Source organism: Barbus barbus (assembly GCF_936440315.1).
Source record: "Barbus barbus genome assembly, chromosome: 18".
NCBI lineage: Eukaryota > Metazoa > Chordata > Actinopteri > Cypriniformes > Cyprinidae > Barbus > Barbus barbus.
In genome coordinates, this window is record NC_136746.1 from 640,943 (window position 1) to 667,845 (window position 26,903).

Sequence of the window (26,903 nt, forward strand, 5' to 3'; positions counted from 1 at the left end):
AGGCAGACAACTTGCAGCTTAAAAGGACCAACATTGTATCAGAGTGAGTTCCTTTTCCCAAGGGCTTTCCAATTATTGATTTGGATCTTATACATGAATTCACAAGCTCTATTCCAGAGATGTAGGTGCTCGCAGAGCTCTGCGAAAATTAAGTTACTGCATGGGCTCACTGCACTGTATGGGCTCACTGCCTGATTTTAAAGTGCCAGAGACGAGGCTGGCAATGGAAAGACGTGGACTGCAGGGCTGGCGACTCATTGATACAGTTCTTCATCTGATTGGCAACCCCGGTATAGAGTTGAATAAAGTGTTCAAACCCCATTGCATCATCATAGGCAGCAGATGGAATACATAACTTTAAATCAAGTTGTTTTCTCACAGATGAGTCATTTGTTGGATGGCTAAATACCTCACGGAAGTAGGCGATGAAATCTTAGAGGAACTGAGTGGCCAGGCAGGCTCGGCTACCTGCCATATCCTTTCTGCCCAACGCAGCACTCTCCTGGTGAGCAGTGAGAGTATGAACAATATCTTTGCAGTTAAGTGGGAAAATTGCTGCGGCTACATCTCTACTACAGCTACTACAGTCCACCGCCAAGCCAGAGTAGGATGCTGGATTGACCATGGCAATGAATGAGATAAGGTTCTGGGTGTGATGAGTGCATAGAGGAGGATGTCCACCAAATCTTGAAATTGATCTGATGATGATGTTCCTTTAGGGTTCATCGTGTTTGGTCTGGCCTTCTGGGGATATCTGACTCAAGAGAGAAGAATGATGTTGAACTCAGTGGCAGGTATTTTATTGAAAACAGCACAAACAAATGGAACAGGTGAGTATGTAGCTTTTTTTCTTTAATTTACTTTTATTAAATCAGAATGGTATTTGTAACATATATAGTATTTTTTTGTTTCATTTTCACTCTGTTCCCTGTTTTGCTTTGCCTGAGTTCTGTTCACTAGTTTGTTTCCATAGTTTCCTATTATTCTCTCATCTGTTTCCATAGTTGCTCATTAATTCCTCATGTGTTCGTAGTCACATTTCAGTTTATGTGGTTGTTATTTCTCCTGTGCTCCCCTGGATATCTCCTGAACATTTTGAATTGTGAATAAAGACTTTGTTTCTTCTTCTTCATTAATGTGTGTCTCATTACAGCCACCAAAATGTAACAGATGATCAAACTTCCATAATAGAAATTCCAACAGTTAGCCTCCTCTGCCTGGATCAAAGCATCACTCCCTTGAGGACCATATGAGGGAATGTTTTAGACCTTGCGTACCTGACGCACTACCCAGACAGCTGACTGGCAACATAACAAAGGCTAAGCAGTTTGGAGAAGGTCCTCGAGTGAGCTTTGGCACATTTGTGGAGTGGGTGCTGGTGAATTGCGGGTCGCCATTCTGGGCAAAAATGGCCTGCATGGCAGAGCTCCAAGACGAAAACCGCTGCTGAGCAAAAAGAACATAAAGGCTCGTCTCGGTTTTGCCAGAAAACATCTTGATGATCCTCAAGACTTTTGGGAAAATACTCTGTGGACTGACGAGACAAAAGTTGAACTTTTTGGAAGGTGTGTGTCCCATTACATCTGGCATAAAAGTAACACAGCATTTCAGAAAAAGAACATCATACCAGCAGTAAAATATGGTGGTGGTAGTGTGATGGTCTGGGGCTGTTTTGCTGCTTCAGGACCTGGAAGACTTTCTGTGATAAATGGAACTATGAATTCAGCTACCAAAAAATCCTGAAGGACAATGTCCGGCCATCTGTTCGTGACCTCAAGCTGAAGCGAACATGGGTTCTGCAGCAGGACAATGATCCAAAACACACCAGTAAATCCACCTCTGAATGGTTGAAGAAAAACAAAATGAAGACTTTGGAGTGGCCTAGTCAAAGTCCTAACCTGAATCCTATTGGGATGCTGTGGGATGACCTTAAAAAGGCGGTTCATGCTCGAAAACCCTCCAATTTGGCTGAATTACAACAATTCTGCCAAGATGAGTGGGCCAAAATTCCTCCACAGCGCTGTAACAGACTCATTGCAAGTGATCGCAAACGCTTGATTGCAGTTGTTGCTGCTAAGGGTGGCCCAACCAGTTATTAGGTTTAGGGGGCAAGCACTTTTTCACACAGGGCCATGTGGGTTTGGATTTTGTTTTCCCTTTATAATAAAAAACGTCATTCAAAAACTGCATGTTGTGTTTACTTGTGTTATCTTTGATTAATATCTAAATTTGTTTGATGATCTGAAGCATTAAAGTGTGACAAACATGCAAAAAAATAAAAAATCAGGAAGGGGGCCAACACTTTTTCACACCACTGTATATATATATATACATATATATATATATAAAGGAAAGATGGCAAATCAAAATAGTAGTGATGTACTATTGCTATTTCTGTTTCTTTTTCAGTGTATATCTCTGTGCATATGTTTCTTCATGTAAGGCCCCAGCCAACATGTCCATGTGGGCCCCACGTGGGATTTAAATGGGCATCAACTGGGCATGGGCTCAGAGTGGGCACATTGATGGGCTGAATGTGGGCCCTAGCTTGGATAAAGTTGTGGGCCCCAGTTAGGTTGCCCATTATTGTTTATTTGTGGGTCCCATATGGGCCACATTTGGGCTATATTAGGATATATTTATAGTTACAATTTTTTTTTTTTTTTTTTTTACAGTTGATTTATTTTTATGCAATTATGGATAACTAACCTTAACAATTAAATAAATTGATTTCATGTGTTTTTTTTATATCATGAAGGGTTTTATAAAAATTTAAATGTTGGCAGTTAAGCAGCAAACTTTCATTAGGATGTTTTATTTATACAATCACGGGACAGAAGCTGAAAACAAGTTTATGCTCGAATGTTTCTGCGTGTAACGCAATCGCCCATATAATGCTTCCACTTCAATAAAAAAGCTTTTAAAGGCACCTCTGTTTCATGATAGATTAAAAATGCTATGTTGGTGGGCAAACGTGTCGGATGTGTAAGTTAGACAGGTGTTTGGTCACTGAACTGGGCTTGAGAGAGAGTTGCTAGTGAGGGCACTGGCGCAGCCTCCGTCATGTTGCCAGATCCAGCTATTATAAGCGTCTTTGTGGGGAGCATAAAACTAATAGGTTACAGAATGAAATATGCAAACACTGGTCATGAAGTTTGCTATGCATTCAATTTGCATCATTCAGTTTGCTAGTTAACCTTTTACAAAAATCATGCTAAAACATTCATAAGAGCAATAGACAAAGTTATTTTTATCAAACTTATTAAGCTATTACAGTAATAAGTAGGGATGCACAATATTTATCGGACCTATAAATTATCGACCAATATGAGAGAAAATGACGTCATTTTTATTGCTCCGATAAATAAATTAAATCCGATAACTAGATCCGATAAAGTATGCTTGCTGGTAAATCAATCAATCAGTCTGATTTATCTGAGATTCATCTTCTTTCCGAGTGCAAGTGATTGCAGCTTTAAACTGCAGTGACTCTCAGCATGTGTTGTGCTCATTACGTCATCATTTGCGAACATGTCTTCGCCAGTCTGGAAGTTTTTCTCGGTGGCAGAGGAGGACAATGCCATTGCTATTTCCAACGCATGTTCAGCAAGGATTCCGAAAGGAGGAAAAAAGGCATCAAGTAGGGTTGTGACAGTGAGGAAATTTTCCCACTGGTTAATCGACGTGTGTCAACACTTTACCGGTATCACCTCGGTGGATGGGGGATGGACGTCGTTTGAGTCTTCTCTCTTTTCCTCGCTTTCCTTCAGTTTTAAATAGCTTGTAAGCTCTGTGCGCGTTTTATTTTCACTTTCTAATTAGTGGCAATTCGGCGTCAAGCAGTTGTTTGTTTTTAGTTTGCTTGAGTTTTCTCACTTTTCTTGAATTAAATTCAAGCAACGACAAAATACAACATAGAACATATAGCTAACTTTTATTAACAAAACGAATAAAAATACACCATGCTATATGCCTAATATAAAATAACAGATAACTTACAAATTTTAAATATGCATGATAGGACTATACAAAACTGAACATCAGTAAAGACTGAGGAACAAATAATTATAAAACGTAGAACGTTTATTAGTGAGATGGAAAGTTTTGAGGCACGGACTGCATACACCTTGATGTAAAATAATAGGAAAAATATCACAGTTTAAATAAAATAAAAATCAGCAAATACTGTGGAACAAAATAGGCTAAATGAGAAACGAATGTTTAAAAAATAAATAAATAAATATACCTACCAATATCACCTAAAATGGCAGGTCAACAGGCAGGTCAACAGGCTTTTCAAAATCCAAAAATATTTTTAAAACAGGCGCTATTACATTTCGTTTTGAAACTCTTCTGCCATCGTCTTGTCTTTTTCACCTCACTCTTGTCAGTCAGCTCGACTCACTCCCCTCAGGTGATAAATTAAATCTGATCTGTGATGCGCGACTGTCGTTCGTTCACAAAAATGAACCGAAATACATGCCTCACAGACATGATAAATATATCTAAAGAAAGCTTTAAATTGCTACTTAACGAAATAAATAAAAACGAAAACAAAAACTATTTAATATAATCGTTATCCGTGAAGATTCACTTCTCTCTAAAGGCGCGTCTAACGAGGAGATGGCGAATCCTTACTATTTCCCCCGGACACATTCATGGTAATTACTTTTGCTGGAGCTTTTGCTTTATTGGTGTATTTGAAGGCAGAACTCTTCAGCTGTGCTGATGGCTCGCTGCTGCTGCGGGGACACTAAACACCGTCGAGCCACTCTTGACAGTCGCGGCAGCACAGACTCATGTTGTTTCCACCAGCGCGGCAATTTTTTTTCATCAATAATTGATGGATGTCTAAAATATAAAGATAAGGAGAAGCCTAAAACAGGCCCGAGGCCCGGCCCGCGTCTGAACTACGACGTTAATATTGGCCTGAAGCCCGGCATAGGGACATAAAAAAGTAGGAGCCCGACTTTAAATAAAATTTAAAATAATAATAATAATAATAATTGGGGGCTAAAAGTGTGTTGTAATGCAAGCGTTACTGAACATGTACCGAGTAAAATATTACTGAAAATTTATTAGAAAATAAAATTTATTACTACTGCGTTACAGCAAAAAGTAATGCGTTACTGTAATGCATTACTTTTGTAACGCCTTACTCCCAACACTGCTTAAAGACTATATAACTTTCTCATCCTCGTGCACTAAAAACGTTGAATAGATGCATTTCTTTATGGATTAAATATTTTAATATAAATTTGTTGTTAATGAGTTGTTAATTGCAGATAAACCATAGTTCTGTCATAATTCTGTTAAACCATTTCTGTTACAAAGTATTGTGGTGTCTTACACAAAAAATAAAAAACATTTGAAGAGTCAGGACTGATGTTTGCTATAGTTAGGCCAGAGCTACTAAAATATCAGTTTAATCAATGAATCTTAGATTTTGTATTCTCCTGGGTGCACAAACTGCAGATTATATGAAAATTATAATATAAAAATATGAACTTATCGGTATCGGTATCGGCCATGAGAAGGGCTTAATTATCGGTTATCGGTATCGGTTAAAATTGTTCATATCGTGCATCCCTAGTAATAAGCATTGTTGCATGAATAATACATAAATTTATCCACACCTAACATGTAGTAAAGTATCAACAAATTGTTATTAAAAATAATGTCTGATTTATTAATGTCCATCAACCCAAAACAGACAGCACAGAGAGTGTAATGAGTTGCATTTTAGGTGTTATTAGGTTTTAGGTGTTACCAAACATCTCCCCATGCGATGGCATGGCACCATGGCGGCTTTATTGTGAAGATGAAAGCTCACAAGAATGTGGTAAGTTTTTTTATCTCTTTATACGTTTTATTCTGATGATGTTTGCAAGATATAAAGCTACATTAATTTTTATAAGAATATGTGAGCAAACTTAAGTTTCTGAGTCAAGCTGTGCTAACTGGCCTTTTCCTCCCACAGCATGGCTGTCAGACCAGGGGGAGACTCGTCGTGAATTCCTAAGAGTATGATGAATTGGTAGGTATACGTTAAAATACATGTATACAGTTTTCTTCATCATCATCGTAGTATTGTGATTTTTCTTGCTCCCTTTCTTAGTAAAATATTATTTTCCTCCCTCAGCGGCACTAGCAGACCAATGGGGAGATTTGTGAAGATGAAAAGTTGGACGAGTACGTTAAAAAGGTAAGTAGGTGAACTTTAAAACACTTGCAGTTGTCTCATTTGTTTGATCAATTAAGACGCGCTAACAAGCATTTCCCTCCCACAGTGGCGCTGACTGACCAGATGGACCATCGTGAGGGAGGCGGGAAGAGTCATCGCCATAAAGAAGACCATTATAAATGTTTTGAGATGATATGTGTTCTCTGATTATTGTTGTATAGTCTTACTAATTAAGTACATTAACTCTTCAAACTTTTATATTTACACCATTTATTTTCCACTGGCACAATGTGTTATCTGTGATTTTACTTGTAGCCTATATGTATGTTCACTGATGAAAGATGCTGGTAATTCTGTTTTATTGAAGTTCAACTGTGACATATAAAAGATGAATCATGAATAAAACTGTTGGTATGAAGCAATAACTTGTGTTACTGAATATATAACAAAAAAAATAATAGTAATTGTACACTTAAAACTACTGTACTTAGTTTCAAAGTAATTTTACTGTGGTATGAAATACAGCAACTACTGGATAATTGTTGCCAGTAAGTTACTTTTAATTTGACAATAAAATTTTACGGTTATACACTCGTTTGAAATCAATTCTGCGTTGTATTGTTGTGTAGGCTATCTTGATACAACAATCTCTGGAAGCATGGACATTTGGGGGCGCTCGGACAGCGCGGATTCCCAGGGATCGGGAACGGCACTCCTGGCCGGGGTCTGAGAACTGGATTCTCGGGGTTCGGGCTCGGCACTCCTGGCCGTGGCTTGAGAACTGGACGGATTCTCGGGGTTCGGGATCGGCACTCCTGGCTGTGACTTGAGAACTGGGTTCGGGATCGGTACTCCTGGCCGTAGTCTGGGAACTGGATTCTCGGGATCGGCACTCCTGGCCGTGGCTTGATAACTGGATTCGGGATTGACACTCCTGGCAGTGGCTTGAGAACTGGATTCTGGAGTCTCTGGATCAGCACTCCTGGCCGTAGTCTGGGAACTGGATTCTCGGGATTCGGGGTCGGAACTCCTGGCCGTGGTCTGGGAACTGGATTCGGGATCGGCACTCCTGGCCGTGGCTTGAGAACTGGATTCTCGGGGTTCGGGATCGGCACTCCTGGCCGTGGGCTGAGAACTGAATTCTCTGGGTTCGGGATCGGCACTCCCGGCCGTAGTCTGGGAACTGGATTCGGGATCGGCACTCCTGGCCATGGCTTGAGAACTGGATTTGAGATCGGCACTCCTGGCCGTGGTTTGAGAACTGGATTCTCGGGATTCGGGGTCAGCACTCCTAGCCGTGGCTTGAGAACTGGGATCGGCACTCCTGGCCGTGACTGGAGAACTGGATTCGCATGTCGCGGGCGGCGGAATCTTCATCGCCGCGGGCGGTGGCTGGACTGCAGGAAACTCCTCTACAATAAAAGATGAACCCGCGAGGTGAAGTACATAATCCAGGTATTGTAGTAGGGAGCCCGGGGTAGTGGCAGGTGGCGCTCGCAGGAACAGGTAGTTATCCAGACCGCCCCAGAAGACGGTCTTAAATGTCCCATCCATCCACAATACGTAGTGGGAGAGCCAGAGGAAATCCTCTACATAATCTTCAATGGGGCGGCCGTCCTGAGACATCTGGAGCAGTTCATCCTCGGGAGATTGGTAAATGCAGTCCATTATTCGGTGTAGGTCCGGTCTTCTGTTACAGATGAGGACATAGACAAGTTAAAGGGTATTAACTTGCGTCTTGTCTTTTGCAGGAGCAGCGGCAAACACGGAAAAAGGCACTCCTGGCCGTGGGCTGAGAACTGAATTCTCTGGGTTCGGGATCGGCACTCCTGGCCGTGGCTTGAGAACTGGATTATCCGGGTTCGGGATCGGCACTCCTGGCCGTGACTTGAGAACTGGATTCTCGGGGTCGGGGACCGGCACTCCTGGCCGTAGTCTGGGAACTGGATTCTCGGGATTCGGGATCGGCACTCCTGGCCGTGGCTTGAGAACTGGATTCGGGATAGGCACTCCTGGCCGTGGCTTGAGAACTGGATTCTCAAGGCTCGGGATCGGCACTCCTGGCCGTGACTTGAGAACTGGATTCTCGGGGTCGGGGATCGGCACTCCTGGCCGTAGTCTGAGAACTGGATTCGGGGTCGGCACTCCTGGCCGTGGTCTGGGAACTGGATTTGGGATCGGCACTCCTGGCCGTGGTTTGAGAACTGGATCCTCGGGGTTCGGGACCGGCACTCCTGGCCGTGGGCTGAGAACTGAATTCTCGGGGTTTGGGATCGGCACTCCTGGCCGTGGCTTGAGAACTGAATTCTCGGGGATTGGGATCAGCACTCCTGGCCGTGGCTTGAGAACTGGGTTCGGGATCGGTACTCCTGGCCGTAGTCTGGGAACTGGATTCGGGATCGGCACTCCTGGCCATGGCTTGAGAACTGGATTTGGGATCGGCACTCCTGGCCGTGGTTTGAGAACTGGATTCTCGGGATTCGGGGTCAGCACTCCTAGCCGTGGCTTGAGAACTGGGATCGGCACTCCTGGCCGTGACTGGAGAACTGGATTCGCATGTCGCGGGCGGCGGAATCTTCATCGCCGCGGGCGGTGGCTGGACTGCAGGAAACTTCTCTACAGTAAAAGATGAACCCGCGAGGTGAAGTACATAATCCAGGTATTGTAGTAGGGAGCCCGGGGTAGTGGCAGGTGGCGCTCGCAGGAACAGGTAGTTATCCAGACCGCCCCAGAAGACGGTCTTAAATGTCCCATCCGTCCACAATACGTAGTGGGAGAGCCAGAGGAAATCCTCTACATAATCTTCAATGGGGCGGCCGTCCTGAGACATCTGGAGCAGTTCATCCTCGGGAGATTGGTAAGTGCAGTCCATTATTCGGTGTAGGTCCGGTCTTCTGTTACAGATGAGGACATAGACAAGTTAAAGGGTATTAACTTGCGTCTTGTCTTTTGCAGGAGCAGCGGCAAACACGGAAAAAGACAGCGGGCACACACACCGCCAACCAGGAGCTGATTCTCGGGAACACAGGAGCTGACTTGGAACTGGATCCTAGAAGTACAGAATGCAGGTAAGTCTATAAGCAGGTAAGTAATACTATCGCAGTTGATACTAAGGCTTGTGGAAACTTTAGCAGTCCTCCTTCGATGAACAAGACCAGACATTGAGTGTTTGGCGGTGTGTGTCTTTATGGGGTGCGGTGACGAGGAGCGTGACGAGGAGCAGGTGAGTGTAATCAAAACACAGGGGAGAGTGATCGCTGTGATTGTGTGGTGGCAGAGCCTAGCAGATCTGTGATATATAGCTCCTAGAACATAATTCTAAACCAAATAGTGTCACTTTTAACTTGTTCATATTACCTTTAGTAGTATAACTATCCCTTTAAGTGACAGTTTTGTCACTTAGGCAGTAATATGATGTACCGGCACAGCTTAATTATAACCATGCATGTTTTTTAATGCCCGTGAATGTTTTAGTAGTATTTTAAATAATTATAATAATTAAATATTAAAATAATTGCCTTTTCTGTTTTTCTTTCTTGACTGTTTTTTAGGTATGAAGCTGAGAAGTCTGCACAGGCCCAGGATTAATACCATTTCATCCTGTTCTGTTCAAGTATTTTTATCCAGTTTTTATCCTGTTTTGTTTTATTTTGTTTTCCCTGGGCGCCGCAGCATTGGCTGCCCACTGCTCCGGGTGTATGTTCACTACTGTGTGTGTACACTTGGATAGGTTAAATGCAGAGCACAAATTCCAAGTATGGTTGTCCATACTTGGCCACACACCACTTCCCTTTCCCCTTTCCCTTTTACCCAATAAAAAAATGCTTTTTAGAGATTCTGAGTTGAAGTCATTTTCTTAACAGATTAAATATTTTAACATGTCATTTAAAATGTATTGAGCACCGCATAAAATCAACTGATATTAGATCAAAACACATTTGCATATTAGCACATCAGTTTTATCCAGAGAATTTAATAAAGAAATATAAATGGGGCCCAATTCTGACCCACTGTGGTCCCACAAAAAAAACCCATATATGGGCTATTTGTGGGTTCAGTGTGGTCACCCATTTGGGCCCCATAAGGATGTGGCCCACCTTGGTCCCAATTAATAGAACCCATTTGGGACCCATGTGGGCCCATATAATAAAAATCTACATAAGCCCACTTAGAGCCCACTATGGACCCATCATGTGCCCCTATGGCCTAACACGCATGGGGCCCAATTGGAGCCAATGAACAAAATTGTATGGGTCCCATTTGGGTATCCCATGCAGTACAAGTGACAACCCATCAAAAACTCACATGGGGCCCACATGGAAATGTTGGCTGGGGCGTAAAGGGCACCACAGACCAAACAAAAACCATGCTTCCACAGGTGGAGAGCTGTAGTTTCAACCACACAACCTTGTCATGTGGTTTGTGAATGGTTGTTTGAACGGTAGTTTCAGGAAACACCAAATCATTGAACTATGTTTGTAACAATAGAATGTGACCATAGTCAGCCAATTAAATGCACTCCTGTTACTAACGCTACAAAAGTCAGCAAAATGTTACCTGATCTTCCATCCCTCTGGAAGTCCACATGATACCACTCTCCATCGTTCACTTTTTTGTTCACAGCCAGTGACTTGGTTGTGCCTGATCCCATATCCAGAAGTAGATACAAAAGACCATCCAACATCTCAATGGCAAAGAAGTCTACCTTCCATGTGAAAGGGCTCTTGACCTCTTTTGTCTGCTGCTTAGGTTTCCCATAGCTAAAGAGGAGAAGTCCATTGGGCTCAGTGGTGCGGAAGTCAAAGGAAATAGAACCGGTTTTCTTAGTGTTCCATTTAGGAAGTGTGATGAAGGATTCTGGTGTCTCAAAAGTGATGGGATCTAATGTGGCAACATTCTCACACTTAAAGGCAACAACTCCATGGATATCCATTTTTGGGTCACCTTTAAAGGCTAGTCTGGACAGCTCCAGTCGAATGTCATTGTTTTTATATGCAACCTATAAATATAAAACAATGTTAATTAAACAGAAATTATTTGAGACACTTTTGATCTAAACTGTGTTTGCAGAACCATTACATCAATGATAGGAAGGTCTGATTGATATAATCATATAATGATTAATTACAAGCGATTTGTACCTGTTTTGTTCTGCAAACGCAATTTAGACTATTTCTCTCTTGAAATGAATGGATCTATTAACATAGGACAAACAAAAGCTTTATAATAATTTTTAAAGCTCTATAAAGCTTCCTCTGTACATCTTATAACAGGTTCTTTACCTCCCTTAGACAACCCATAAAGTTGTTGCTAACAGGTGATCCCGGAAGGTCAGCTGTACTAGGACTTCCTCCAACATAGAAAAAGTCATCAGATCCTAGCATGGTGTAGTCCTCTTGAGTATATCCTGTGGTGGTCAGTATTCCATCCACAGATATTGTTACCTAAAGAACAAACCACAGGAAAAAGGATATACAAATGCCAGTTTGCTACTGTCTGGATTTCTGTTTCTTATACACAATGTGTAATACGTAATAATGCAATGGGGAAACTTTAAGTGCTCACAACATATGAAGCCCTATAGAATCATAGCAGTTCATTGGTTGATGGTGCTGGTATGAATCAGAAGGAGCTTCATACCAGCTCCTTTATAGGCTCACCATCAGATTTTCTTATTTTCTGTGCATTATAGTTTCAGTCTGTTTTGTCTAGTCGCTCACCTTAAAGTGAGTTATTCCCCTTTCGAGTGACAAAATGATCAATGAGTTCTCCCTCAATGCATGCACTTTATTGTCTGATGATTTGCACAACATGTGTCTCCTATTCAGGATCTGGATGCTGAACTGTCCACTGACCACTTCCCTTGTGAATAAGGCTTTGGGAATGATTGTGATATTACAGACAGAGACAAAGCCTTTCTGTTGGATGTGGCCATGCCTTATTCAGGGCTCTTTGGCGACCATATTTAGCTGGTGGTAAAGAAGATCAGTTCAATAAAAAGCAGACAGCTATTTTCTAACACTAGAACTCTCGCAATAAGAGAGACAAACCACTTCCTTGGCACATTCTGATGCACAAACCTATGCAGTAACAGGATAGCCAATGGAGCTAGCCAATGACCTAGTGCATAGCTTTGTGCATCTTGCAGAAAATAAATGGCACCAAGGGCACATTCATTAGGGTACTGTTATGCAGCTCCTTATGGGTGGCAGCTCCATCAACCAATGAGTTGGTGTGATTCTATAAGGCTTCAGACCTTGTAACCACTCTCATGTTCCCCATTATCATTACAAAGTGTCTTTGGGAACCAGGGTTACATTCAGTAAAACAGACATTTTTGCTCTATTTTCTTTAGACTAAAACCCATTTTTATGTCTCATGTTCTTTGATATTTTGCATAAATTTGAATGGATAGCTTTGAAGACTTAATTTACTTAAATGTAATCACATGTTGATGTATTAAACCGGAGAATGTGTTAGTAATGCTCCATAGCAACTTAAAATTAATTGACAGACACAAAAATGGTGTTAGTAACTATGAACATGTTTTTAGTATGTTTACTTGTAAGTAAATTAAAGGGAAACCATGCAACTGGGTTAACATCTATTTGAAGCAGTGCCACAGTTTGGTGAAGAAATTAAAATCTTATGTCACTTTCTTTTTTGGGCATTCACATAAAATCTGACTTTACTTTTTATAAACTATATATAGTATATGTGTATATAGAGTAGTGTCATATTAAATTATGATGCCTAAAAACATTTTTAAAAAAGTGGCACAAGGAGGGACTAGAGTAAAATAAATAAATAAATAAAAACAGAGTTAAAGACAAACATAGATTATGGATGAATTTTATCAGCACAGCATTTTGCAGACCATGCAGAGTGGGAGGGAATAGAACTGACTGTGGCAGCTAGGACATGTTTCAAACTACTGCTATGTAAAACGTTCGGGATGATTCTTCTAAAGTGGTTCAAAGTGAACTGGACAAAAAAAATGGGGAAAAGGCTGCTGGAAAATTAAATTAAGCAGATTAAAAAAAAAAATTCTAAAAATAAATAAATAACCAACCAGTTCCATTTTGTTTCGTTTTTTTATGTCTACAAATAAAGGAAAAATTAAAAACAGACAGCATACCCAAAATAAGGATCAGTTAGAATAATATCTACCGAACAATGTAGTTTGTTTACCATAGCATATCCAGTGCCTGAGTGCTTTGTGGAAAAGGAGGAGAAAGGAAATTAAAAAGTGTGAATAGAATAATGATTGTTACTCGAACAAAACAAAGATATGATGATTACCAAGGTTAGTACATAGTTTGTTAAAGATTAAGAAACAGTTGGTTAGTAGCATGACACATTCCATGAGCAACGTTAGTTTTACAAAGCATATTAGTACCTGCATAAAAACAAACAATAATTGATATGCTTAAACTGTATGTGATGGATTAGTCTTAGTATCTGACTTTAAGGTCCCACTTTATATGAAGTGGCCTTAACTACAATGTACTTATATCAAAAAATAAGTACAGTGTACTTATTGTGTTCATATTGTATTGCAAAACACATTTTCTGCTATTGAGGTGGGATACGGGTAAGGTTAGGGGCAGGTTTGGTGGTATGGGTAGGTTTAAGGGTGGGTTAAGGCATAAGGGATGGGTCAAGAGCTTAATTATAAATGTAGTTACAGAAATTAATTATACATTTTCATTGTTTATACTTTGCTGTGTTTGTTTACTCACCATGAACCAAATTTACTATCATCTTGTAGCAAAAAACATCTTTTGGCATTAAAGAACTACTCTCGGGGTTTACTTAAGACACGCAGTGAAAAATTAGCTGAAGAGGTGTGGTTATTTTTGCAGCTGACCTTATTGCATATGCATTTGTAGGAGTTTCACTTTCAGGCACAACATTGTTGGGGAGGAGAGTATTTAAAAGAATAATATAAGGTGATTTAGTAAGGTTTACAGTAGTCAGTTTACTGTTATTTGCACCATTATGTAACGCCCCTCAAAAAACATGCCTTAACTCATTTTGCTGTTGACATGGCTGCAATAGTTGCTAATTTGGTAGATTGTGCTAGTCATTATGGATTTGAGATGGCTGCATCTTTGCTCTTTAAGTCAAGTCAAGTCTGCTTTATTGTCAATTCTTCCACATGTACGGCGCATACATACAGAGAATTGAAATTGCGTTACTCTCAGACCCTTGGTGCATACAGTTAACATTAAACACGTTCAGATACAGATAAATACAGTTTAAACATATGTACATACAACTATACAGTTATACAAATTAGGACATTGTAGAAAAATAAAGAAATAGATAAAGTGGCATAAGGCGCATGGCAGAATAGATAGAGTGCAAACCAATTAAATAAAAACAAAACTGTGCAGATATATTTGTAGTCCAAGAAGAGCTTATCAATCTGAGGACATTGTAGAAAAATAAAAAAAGAGATAGATAAAGTGGCATAAGGCACATGGCAGAATAGATAGAGTGCAAACCAGTTAAATAAAACAAAACTGTGCAGATATATGTGTAGTCCAAGAAGAGCTTATCAGTAGGGAGAACAGTCCTTATATCAGACTATCCGAGGAGGTAGTTTGCAGTCAATGCTGGATGAGGTAGTGATCAGTCCAATGCTGCACAAGTGACAGGTGCTGGTCACAGCTTTTAAGCCTGGGGGGGGGGCTCATAGTGTCAAAGTTCAGTGTTGCATGGGGTAAAAGAGGGGAGGGGGGGCAAGGATGGGAGGGAGTTCAGCTTCCTGACAGCCTGATGTATGAAGCTGTCCTTCAGTCTCCTCCCTGATGGCAGCAGACTGAAGAAGCTGTGTGTCGGGTGGGTGGGATCACCTGCAATGCGGAGGGCTTTGCGGGTGAGACGGGTGCTGTAAATGTCCTGGAGGGAGGGGAGAGAGACGCCAACGATCTTCTCAGCTGCTCTCACTATGCGCTGAAGTGACTTGCGGCAGGATGCGTTGCAAGCGCCATACCACACAGTGATGCAGCTGGTTAGGATGCTCTCGATGGTGCCTCTGTAGAAGGTGCACATGATGGGGGCTGGGGCTCTGGCTCTTCTGAGTTTGCGGAGGAAGTAGAGACGCTGCTGTGCTTTCTTGGCCAGTGCTACAGTGTTGTTAGTCCAGGAGAGGTCTTCTGTGATGTGCACACCCAGGAACTTGGTGCTGCTCACTCTCTCCACAGTCGCACCGTTGATGGTCAGAGGGGCATGCTGAGTGTGTACTCTCCTGAAGTCAACAACAATCTCCTTCGTCTTCTCCACATTCAGAGAGAGATTGTTGTCACTGCACCACCCGGCCAGGCCGCTCACCTTGCTCCTGTAGTTTGTCTCATCTCTGTTGCTAATGAGACCCACCACAGTTGTGTCATCCGCAAACTTAATGAACAGGTTAGAGTTGTGTGATGGTGTGCAGTCGTGGGTCAGCAGAGTGAAGAGGAGGAGGCTCAGCACACATCCTTGGGGGGCCCCAGTGATCAGTGTGATGGTGCTGGATGTGTTACTGCCTACCCAAACTGCTTGAGGTCTCCCGGTCAGGAAGTCCAACAGCGAGTTGCACAGAGAGGTGTTGAGCCCCAGCTGGACCAGTTTGTGAGTGAGCTGTTGAGGGATGATTGTGTTGAATGCTGAACTGAAATCTATGAACAGCATCCTGATATAAGTCTTTTTTGTCCAGATGTGTGAGGGCTGGGTGGAGGGCAGTGGCGATGGCATCATCGGTCGAGCGGTTGGACCTATATGCAAACTGGAAGGGGTCAAGTGAGGGGGGGGGCACACAGACTTGATGTGGTGCATGACTAGCCGTTCAAAGCACTTCATGAGAATAGGAGTGAGTGCTATTGGACGGTAGTCATTGAAAAAGGATGGAGATGACTTCTTCGGGACTGGAATGATGGTGGTAGCTTTGAAGCATGTGGGGACAACGGCCTGATTTAGGGAGATGTTGAAGATGTCTGTGAAGACATCAGTGAGTTCCACTGCACAGTCTCTCAGTACATGCCCAGGAATGTTGTCAGGACCCGGAACGTTGCGTGCATTGATCCTGCTGAGGGATCTCCTCACACTGTCCGGGGACAGCGTCATCACTTGGTCGCCGGGAGGAGGTGGAGTCGTCTGTGCAGTGGTGCTGTTTTGTGCCTCAAAGCGAGCAAAGAAGGCATTCAGCTCGTTCAGCAGGGGGATGGTGCTGTCACAGGTCTGTGGTGGGGGCTTGTAGTCCGTAATGGTCTGTATCCCCTGCCACAGGCTCCGAGTGTCTCTGCTGTCGCTGAAACGATGGGCTATTGTCCTGGAGTACTGTCTCTTGGCCTCTCTGATGCCGCGGGATAGGTTGGCCCTAGCTGTCTTCAGGCCCTCCTCATCTCCAGCTCTAAAGGCAGCGTTCCGAGCCTTCAGAAGTCTGTAGACCTCCCTTGTCATCCACGGCTTCTGGTTGGCCCAGACAGTGATGGTCTTTGTGACCGTTACATCATCAATGCACTTGGAGATGTAGGCAGTGACAGTCTCTGAGCACTCTTGGAGGTCTGTGTTGCAGCCTGTTTAAACATATTCCAGTCAGTGGTGTCAAAACAGTCTTGAAGTGCCTCTGACGACCCTTCCGGCCACACTTGAATCTGTTTGTGTATTGGTTTGATGACTTTAACGAGCGGTCTGTATGCAGGCATTAGCATGACAGTGATGTGGTCTGAGGCTCTGAGGTGGGGGAGGGGGAGGGCCTTGTAAGCTCCTCTCAGGGGGGTGTAAACAAAGTCCAGGGTATTTTTCCCCTTGTTGGAAAGTCTATGTGTTGATGTATTTTTGAGAACACACTCTTTAAGTCTGCGTGGTTGAAATCCCCAGCCAAGATGAGAAAAGCATCTGGGTGGGCTGTCTGCTGCTCACTGGTGTGCTTGTACAGATCATTTAGTGCCTCACTCCTGTTGTTGTTGTTGGAGCTGGGAGGGATGTATACAGCAACGAGCAGTATGGCTGTATATTCCCTCGGTAGATAGAACGGCCGGCACTTAATAATCATAAACTCCACCAGGGGTGAGCAGTGTTTGCAGACCACAACAGCGTCGCGGCACCATGCATCATTGATCACGCGTCGCGGCACCATCATCATCCGCCACGCGGATCTTACCTCCCTCGACGAGAGCTCTGTCAGCTCGATAGCATGTTAGCTGGTCGAGCTGTATGGCTCAGTCCGGTACGCTGTTGTTAAGCTATGTTTCCGTAAACACAAAAACACAACAGGCTCTTACAGTCCTCTGAGTGGAGCGGAGTAGTCGGATGTAGTCCAGTTTATTGTCCAAAGAGCGTACGTTTGCCAGTACAATGGTGGGGATAGCTGGCTTGTGTGGGTTGGCTGCTAGCCTAGCTCGGATATCTCCGCGCTTACCCCTCTTCTGCTTCCTCTCACGCCGCTTGTAGCGCCTCCGCTGTGGGCGAGATGCAGTAGTGGCTGTCGGTGATGGAGTAGGCTTTCGCAGCAGACCGAGGTCCCGCAGCTCTTCGGCGTGCGCTGAGTTTAACTCAAAAAATGTGATTCTGCTGACATCGAGCAGAAACTCACGACTGTATGCACGCTTAAAGACAGGTAGACGAGACGAAGATGTACAAAAACATTGCCACTTACAAGACAAAAAACACGAAAACACTGTTCTGCCGCTGAGTCTGTGTGCGCCGCCATTTTCTTTCACTTTAATTTGGTCATTAAATTAACAGAACATCCTAATTTGCCCACAGAACTTCCCACTCCCATCAGCACTTTTATGCGATTGCTGTCCTGTGCAAATTTACTCTGTTTAGTAAATCTGGCCCCATCTTTGCTATTTAGTTGATACTCATTTTACAATAAAAAAAAATGTACATCATGGTCCTGTTCCAAAACCTAGTGTGCTGTCCGTACTGTCTAAATAGCCAGGTAATTTAAACCCAATTGCACCTCACAAATGAATGATTTGGAATGTATTACATACAGTGGATATAAAAAGTCTACACACCTTTTGTAAAATTGATGCTTTTAATGAATCCAAGTAAAACCATGTCAGATCTTTTTCCATATTTAATGTTCTATTGAAATAAACTAAATTCAATTCAAACTTTTAGGGGGAAAAAAAGAAAATTCACACACATCTACTTTGAGCGATGAATGGAGCTCAAGTGTAGTTCAGGCAGACCACGGCGTGACTGCAGCATCAGCTGACGCTCCTCCAAATACAATTAATAATATATATAAGTTTATCCGTACTTACACTTGCCATATTCTGTCGCACAGACATGTGCTTAGTCAGCCTTGAGCTCTGTCGCACAGTTAAAACAGTTTTAGACAGCTGCGCACCCCGTCCGCGTGCAGGCAATTTTTTGAGACCGCGCGGACAGTGCGCGTACAACAGCGCATACACGAGGTGAATGCCGAGAGAGCGCAAGTCAAGTAGGTGGTACTGCGCATGTGTCGAGCTTGTCCGTCCGCACTCATCCCCGGTTGAGTATACATTGAAAGCTGTGTGGACGCTGCTGTGCTCGAGATGGAACGGAACGCGGAAAGTGAAGTATACACGGGCCTTAAGAAGCTACTCTCTTTATATATTAAGGCATGCCACCTCTCCTAACCATTCAGAGAGTGCGCTCCCTGAATGATCTTAGAACTGACCTAACTACATCTTTGTCTTGGGGGTTCAAACCTCAATGAGGTTTGCCTGTGGATAGCTCAGAATCTGAACCCTTCAGAGCGAAGCTTGCAGCCAAATATAAAGTTCAGGACCTCTACAATATTCTGACTAGAACAGAGTGGTCCTGATTGAAATCTAGTTTGAGTGATGAATGGAGACCAAGCATAGTTCAGGCAGACCACGGTCTGACTGTAGCATCAGCTGATGCTCAGCTGATCGTAACTCCTCCCATTACAATTAATAAGATATACAAGATCATCCGTTCTCACACTTGACACTTGCACAGACATGCGCTTACCCTCCTCCATTCCCAACTCCTCCTTACAGATACATGATTGGTATCTGCTCGCCCACGAACACAGTTATGTGGCTGCAGTGTGTGAAAACAACCAGCCTATAATGGTAAAAATCCACCAACTAATTTTTTAATAAAATCAATAAATCATGAACAGTCTCTCCAAACGAGCTGTTTCAGATTCTCCCTCGGTTCACGTCATCGAGGGGAGAAATCCCACCCATTTGTGACGCTCTCTGCCCTATTAGCATAAACACAGCCCTGAGTGAGACGCTGCGGTCTGCCATTACTGGAGATATATACACTGTCAGCGCCAGAGAGGCTTTACAAGTGTTGTGTTTTGGGATGCAGTAATGAACATAGGAGTCTCCATAATCTCCCCCCATCTGAGCAGAGGATAAATTTCAGTTTCAAAGGAAATATCCAGGAAAAAATCGGTAACGTCCCCTATATGTACAACATTCACAATGTAGAGCGCTTTGAGTGCTTAGAAAAGCAGAAAAGCGCTATATAAATGTAATGAATTATTATTATTATTATTATTATATGTTTACGAATTAATACCAACACTTCGTGCACGAACGTCAGCTCCAGACAAAGTAAGTCTAAGTAATCACGCGTTTGTTTCCAAATTGCCTTTCTGAAAGAGCTTCTTGGCACTCTGTAAGGCTAATTGCTAAAGCTATCATTGTCTCTGTGTGTTTTCACTGATGCTGCCTTCAAGTGCTGCCAGAATGATCGAGAATAGGAATGTGGTAAAGTTGCATATGAAAGCAATGTGAGTCGATCGCTTGAGTTTGTTGAGCTCATAAGTTTGTGATAGCATGAGACCAGCTATGTAGTTATTTTTATCCCGTCTGTGTAATTCATAAACACAAATTTACTATGCAAAGCATAATCAGATGACTGACTTTGAATCTGAGTATGTTTTCTGTAAAGATAACAGGCTTGTATTAATAGTGGAATGTTTATTTGCAAAGGCTAGCACTGCTAATGCTGGAGCTTGAGCTCGTGAAGCTCCGCCCTCTTCTCCAGGAGCAACAGCTCATTTGCATTATAGTAGCATACTCCAATTCAGAGCGTTTTGGCTCGTACCCTAAAAGTGGCAATTTTAACAAACTATAAAAATTTATCTGTGTGGTATATTGAGCTAAAACCTCACATATTCGCACTGGGGACATCAGAGACAAAGGGGCATAAAAGGTCCCCTTTAATATGATTTGATTTTTAACATCCTAATTTGTCAATATTTTACCACTCTTCCTTAATTGGAAAAGAGCTCCAGATTGGTCATATTGCAGAGGGATCTATGTTCAAGTTATATCATAAGGATTTTTTTTCTTTTTGAAACCATTACTGCTGTATGTACTTTGTTGTTATTCTGAAAGTTGAAATTCCTATATTTATCTTCAGGTTTTTAATGGAGGCCTGCAAGTTTTGCCAAATTATATAAAATATTCTGGTATTTGGGACTTTCCATGATTTCTGCTACATTGTAATTTAATTAATAAAATAACAGAAAAAGTACTGGCAGCTCATTACACACAACATTATCCATTCATTTTATGGACATTTCTGTTAACTTTAAAACACAATGCAATGAAGTGTAAAATTCAAAATACTGCTAAAATACCAGTTAAAAATAAATATGGAAATATTTATTTAAATTATACAGGACATTGTGCCCAATTTTTGTAGATTTTTTTTAGAGTATATCTTGTCTACTGCCCCAGTTCCAACTGAAGAGAAGCATGTGGTTCATTCCAAACAGAATACAATGTCTTATTTTAAAACAGGTGTGCATATTCATACAGCAACATAACTTTAGGTTTTGATTTTTCCTTATTCCTTAAAAGTTTCTGTTTGCTTCTTACATGAATTTTAATGGTTTTATTATTAAACAAATAGATGAAAAAAGATCAAACATAATTTTTAAATAGATAATTTTTTACATCTTGAAAAGCTGAAAGTTTAACAGGGGTGTGCAAATTTTTTCCACAGCCATCAAAGGGCATCTTTGTTAAAATTTACTCACACATGCCATACCAATATCGCTTCTCGTGTGAAATGCACAAGAAACCCGACCTAATTTACAGTTAGGCCAGTGTTGCCATGTTTCTAAGATAAAACACATAACAAATATTGGGTGTACTGTGCTTGTCACAGTCCATTCTGCCATTGTTATAAAGGATGCATGTGCATGTTCCAATTTGGAGTGCAGATATGATGCCTAAACATGCTGTCTAAGCAACTCACTAGGTTTTGGAATGTCTCCAGGTAACAGTGCCTGAAATTGTTGTGGAAGGCCTAAAGGCAATGTGTTGTTAAATGCATAGGCAAAACTATTTTCTTTTACTTCTTGTCCTATTTAAAAAAAAAAAAAAAAAAAAAACTTAAACTTTGGTCTGTTGCCATATTGTACAGAATTAACTATAAATAAGCAACTTATTAATAAATAATAAATTAGATTTTACAAGGGTAGCCAACACTGCTCCTTGAGAAAGTCCTGTCCTGGTAAGTTTAGCTCTAATTTTAATAAAAGCCATCTGAACCAGCTAGCCAAGTAGATCAGGATTACTTGAAAATGACAGGTATTTACAGTAGCAAGGTTGGAACTGAAGACGGCAGGAAGATTGCTCTCCAAGTGCAGAGCTCACCCTGCTCTACTATCTAGCACACATGCCTGCAGACAATCATGTTTTTCAGAAGACATTTCCAGAGATACAAACGAGATAATGGGTATATAAGTATGACCCTGCTTAAAACAGGTACTTTTGGCTCTTAGGAATTATTTATATGGTAATGTTAATACCATTAACACTATATTGACTAAATCATTACTCTGTTTATCTGTTTGGTGCCCTCTTAGCTCCTGTAGCTCTATTACCTGACGCAAATTCCTTGTTACTTTTACATCATGCCATTCATTGTCATTAAATTTCCCATTGACTGGTTCCACTAGAGCTTCAAAAGCCCCAGAACCCAAATTTATGACGAGAGACACTGCTCCGTTCTTCAGCGCTAGGTTGACATAGTCAGCAGATTTTCCTGTGTGAAGCATCAGTCCATTTCTCTGGAGTGTTTTGAATGACAGCGTGATTTCATCGCTGCTGCTTTGGATCGGGTTCAGAGAAAGGTCATAGCAGAAGTATTCTGAACCTTTGAATGTCGCCACATATTCTTCCATTTCTGAAAACAAAGAAAAAAAAGATAGGTTAAAAACCTGACAAGGATAGATTCATCTCTAACCTCGCTTTATCATCACTTCACGCAGTTATTTTGACTATTGCACAAGCAACACAATAACAACAGAAGATATAAATTATTTGGCTAGCACAAAGACGTGTACAGGTGACTGAGGTTGGCAAGAGTGACCTGTGATCTTGAAAAAAAAAACCTTTGATCTCTGAATTGCATGTTTACAATATCTATCTGTAGGTAACATTGTCTTATAGACAGTAGGCGCATTTCCATTACCCTTCAAATTGCGCAAATTGAAATTGCAAATTGAAAATATGCCTAATGGAGTCAAGTCAAGTCAAGTCACCTTTATTTATATAGCACTTTTAACAATGTAAATTGTGTCAAAGCAACTGCACAATATCCAAAAAAAAAGGAAATAGTGTGTCAATAGTGTAAAATGAAAAAAGAAAAAAAATTGCAATCGGATTGACGATATCGCTGGAAATGAATTGTCCCCAACTAAGCAAGCCAGAGGCGACAGCGGCAAGGAACCAAAACTCCATCGGTGACAGAATAGAGAAAAAAACCTTGGGAGAACCAGGCTCAGTTGGGGGCCAGTTCTCCTCTGGCCAAACGAACCAGCAGTTCAAGTGCGGAATATTAAATATAATATGGCAAACTTTAGACAAATTAGACCATGTCTTTCTTTTGATGTAGCTAAGGCTTTTATGCATGCTACAATCTTCTCTTATATGTCTTACTGTTTGACATGTTGGGATCAAGCTGGTGAAACTGTTATTAAATCCTTAAAATCTTTATATAAACAGACATTAAAAATTTTAGATAAAAAACCTAACCATTGTAGGATCATAGGGAAATATAATTTTTTTGACTTTGACAATTTTAGACTTTATTCAAGCATGTGCATGGTTTATAAAATCTTAAACGGTCTGGCTCCTTCTGTATTACGTGACTTTATTCATCTTCGCTGTGAAACCTCTGTAAGATCTACCAGACTATCACTTATGAGTAATTGTTTGGTTCCCTTTCGTCGTTCCGCATTTGGGTTATCATCTTACGCTGTGAAAGCCACTAATCAGTGGAATGCTCTACCAGAGGACATAAAAGGGTGTAGAGCTTATGGTCCTTTTAAATTGAAGTTAAAATCATTTTTAAAATTGAACCAATCATGTAACCATTGAGATTTTTGTAGTTAAATTAATTGACTGATTCATTACTGTATGTTTTTTTATGGCCCTGACAGTACGTGTGTATGTATGTATTTATTTATTGTATGTGAACATAGGTATTGTTTGTGTAATGTTGTTTTAGTGTTGACCTGCCTGGAGGACTACGGATGAAAAATAGCCTTTGGCTAAATCCGGTACAATACATGAAATGGAAATTTTATGTTAAAAATTGTGCATGGTCCCTTTATTAAAAATAAATAAAAAAAATAATAAAATAAAGTCCAACTGCAGCAAAGTCAGATTGTAAGGTCTCAACTGGTTCCAGTGGTCATTTGTTAATTCTGTATGTTGCCTGAGCGTTGGCATCCTCTGAGGGGTTGGCATCATCTTTTCTCAGGTGTTCGGTCATCTCAGATCATTTAAGGGTTGGATCCAGACTGAAGCTTCTGTCATTCCTAGTTACCACGGGATGTTAATCAACAGAGAAACAAATAGAGACATAATTAGCGTAGCTGCTGTTCCATCTAAGCAAATAATGGAAATGCGTAAATTTTGCAAAAACTCCCATATATCGCAAAAAAGTTTTTCGCTCGCATGAGGTGGTTTTTCAGGCAATTCGAAAAAGGAATATTTCGCAAAACTACAATGGAAACTGTTTTCCGCATTTACAGGTCACAAGGCGTATGTAAAAAGTCATATGATCACTCTTCAATGTACTATAACCTCCAAGAAACATTTTATACGTTGCCTCTCTCGAGTATAAGGGGCTTTCCCTGCCATCAATGCTTAGACAATTTACATGCACACGTCTGCGGTGCAGTGTGGCTCTGATATGGCCACTGAAGCTGACTGCGGCCGCTCTAGTCAATCCACGCATGTTTCTGAAGCGGCTCTCTTCGCTGCTTCTCTAAAGATACAAGCATACGCCTCCTTTGAATAAATATAGCCAAAATCCGTTCCCATGACTTATCGCGAAAGGTAAAACGTTACGTTTTAGTCGCATAACATTGGTTAATGGAAACGCCGTCATTTCGCAATACTTTTTTATCGACATTTATAAAATATCACCAAAGTTTTGAGCAAATCTGTAATGGAAATGCGCCTAGTGCCTCTTCACCTAAATGCCAGAAATCTGCTCCTAAATGATGGCTACTACAGCCATCTTGTTGCTTCAGTTCCTGGTTCCCTTTCAAGGGTGCTCGTGCTGCATCATTTCTTTGGGAACGCTTCTGCATATATAGCTCCGCCCATGTTGGTGTGTCTTGGTAAGGTAAATAAAATAGAATTAAGTGGCTTGGATCTCCCAATGTCAAGGCAGCAACTGTACAACCAAATAATGCAGAGAGGAAACTTCATGCAGGGTCTGAGGACCATTATCCTCACAAAGAGGGCTTTGATAGCAGGCCCCTTGCGAAGTGCCCTCGGGAGGTCAATCTGCCAACCCCACCACCTTTGGTATTTCAGGCTGCAGTGGTTTCTAGTTCAGTTTTTGGTCCTGCCTAGGAATGTTGCGGAAATGGGATATGGTTCTCTTCTCCCTTGTTTCAACAGGGTCCTTCCCACAGTGGTGGGTACCGAACTGTCTCTGGTAATGGAACAAGAGCTGTAGACTGTCTTAGAAAAGGAGTTCCTTCACCTGAGAGAGATCTGTGTCAACTAAATTTGGGTTAAGGCTGAACACCAAGAAAAATGTGCTTTGTCCAATACAGAGGACTACTTATTTAAGCTTGGTAAAGTTTTCAACAATGATGCAGGCAAATCTGTCTCCTGCTCATATCAATTCAATCCTTGCAGTCATAAATTAGCTCAAGCTAGACCAGTCACTCACTGTCAAACAATTGTGGAGTCTGTTAGGTCTGATGGCATCTGCATCCAGTGAGATACATTTTGGCATTCTGCATGATCAAGGTTACGAGCAGGTGACTTTCTACCTTGTTTATGTGGAAGAACCTTGGTTCCTATTCCAGGGTCTCTTGCTGGAAGCTCCTTGTCATCATGTAATGCTTACGACAGTCACATAATTCACCGGCTGGGGAGTGAACATGACTGAGTGCTCAGCTCAGGGTCTGTGGGGAGGGGCCATCATCTTTCATGGCACATAAACTGACTGGAGATGATAGGTGTTTTTCTAGCTTTGAAGCACTTTCTCCCAGACCTGAAGGGCCATCATGTGCTTGTCCACACAGACAACACATTGGTAGTCTCTTACATAAATCACCAGGGAAGTCTGTGGTTGCATCCACTTTACAAAGGGCACATCAGATACTTCTGATCCTTTATTATATGAAAATACTTTATTAATATGATACACTGTAAACAGAATATTTTACCTCTGGCAACACATTTTCAAATGAAGAATATGTGGCATCTAGGGATGACCGTAATCAATGGTCGGTTAATAATCAATTTACCATAACCGACAGTAAGAATTTTGACCAATTAACAGTTAACAGTAAAAAGGTAATTTAAAGAAACTGGTTACACATATCCTTCAATACTGCAAAATAATAATAATAATAATTTGCAATTTGTTACATTCAGAAATAATGTAAAATACTGGTAAATAAAATTGAATGTGAACAAACTGTGTGGAGTCCCAAAAAGATGAAGAAAGGTGCAACAAAGTAAAATTATTTATTAAATAAAAAAAGTTCAGGTAGAGCCACAGGGAAACTGTTACGATACCGGACAAAGGAAGAAGACAAACAGAGGAATATAAGTAGGCAAGATAATGAACTGAATACGAACAGGTGAACAATAATGAAAAACATGAATAGCTCTAAAATTGTAGAATAAAATTATAAAATAATACACAATTTATATTGGCATTAGTTATAAACATAAAACCACATAAACATCAAGCCAAACGTCTTAGGTTAATCATGTAACCATGGTTCCCTGAGAAGGGACACTGCGTCCTTATGTGGACACTATGGGACCTCAAATATTGGAAAAAATAAATACTTCACGTTTGGTTGTACAGATAAGCGTAAGATATTCAAAACTGTAAATACTTTTATTTGTATCCACTAACCATAAAAACAAAACACTGCTTTTATAAAATAAAGAAAACATACAGGATGCACTTTCTGCCATCTTGGTTTCGGTGAATTTGTTTGTGGAACACGTCACAAAAAAATTAACCAAAACTTAACGTTTATTTATCACTTTTTTTTTTTGCTAATCGGTTATTTCTGTGAATATATCTTTCATATATTTCTATTTTTTTTCCCCTTTTATATATTTAACTTTTATTTTTTTATTTTTCTCCATTCACAAAATTGCTGAAGGCGCATGATGTGATGATGTGTGAATCCTCATGTTCTGTTGTTTATGCTGCTATTTGCGCACGTAAATCTAAACCTCTAGGG

General features: G+C 41.2%; 1 protein-coding gene across 8 annotated transcripts in view; it reads right to left on the reverse strand.

The window, feature by feature from the left end:
* LOC306883954 (neurexin-1a-like) overlaps positions 1-26,903 on the reverse strand; it is a gene marked incomplete at both ends in the record, with an annotated part of 389,273 nt that overhangs the window by 315,879 nt on the left and 46,491 nt on the right. For 3 of the 8 annotated variants that reach the window (XM_079439505.1, XM_079439504.1, XM_079439503.1), the window contains 4 exons: positions 10,742-11,183; positions 11,467-11,628; positions 13,376-13,399; positions 22,047-22,348. In XM_079439505.1, the coding sequence (XP_079295631.1) occupies positions 10,742-11,183; positions 11,467-11,628; positions 13,376-13,399; positions 22,047-22,348 (930 nt within the window). Of the gene's footprint in view, positions 1-10,741; positions 11,184-11,466; positions 11,629-13,354; positions 13,400-22,046; positions 22,383-26,903 lie in introns of all 8 variants that reach the window. The other 5 variants (XM_079439502.1, XM_079439500.1, XM_079439498.1 and 2 more) reach the window with 3 other exon arrangements.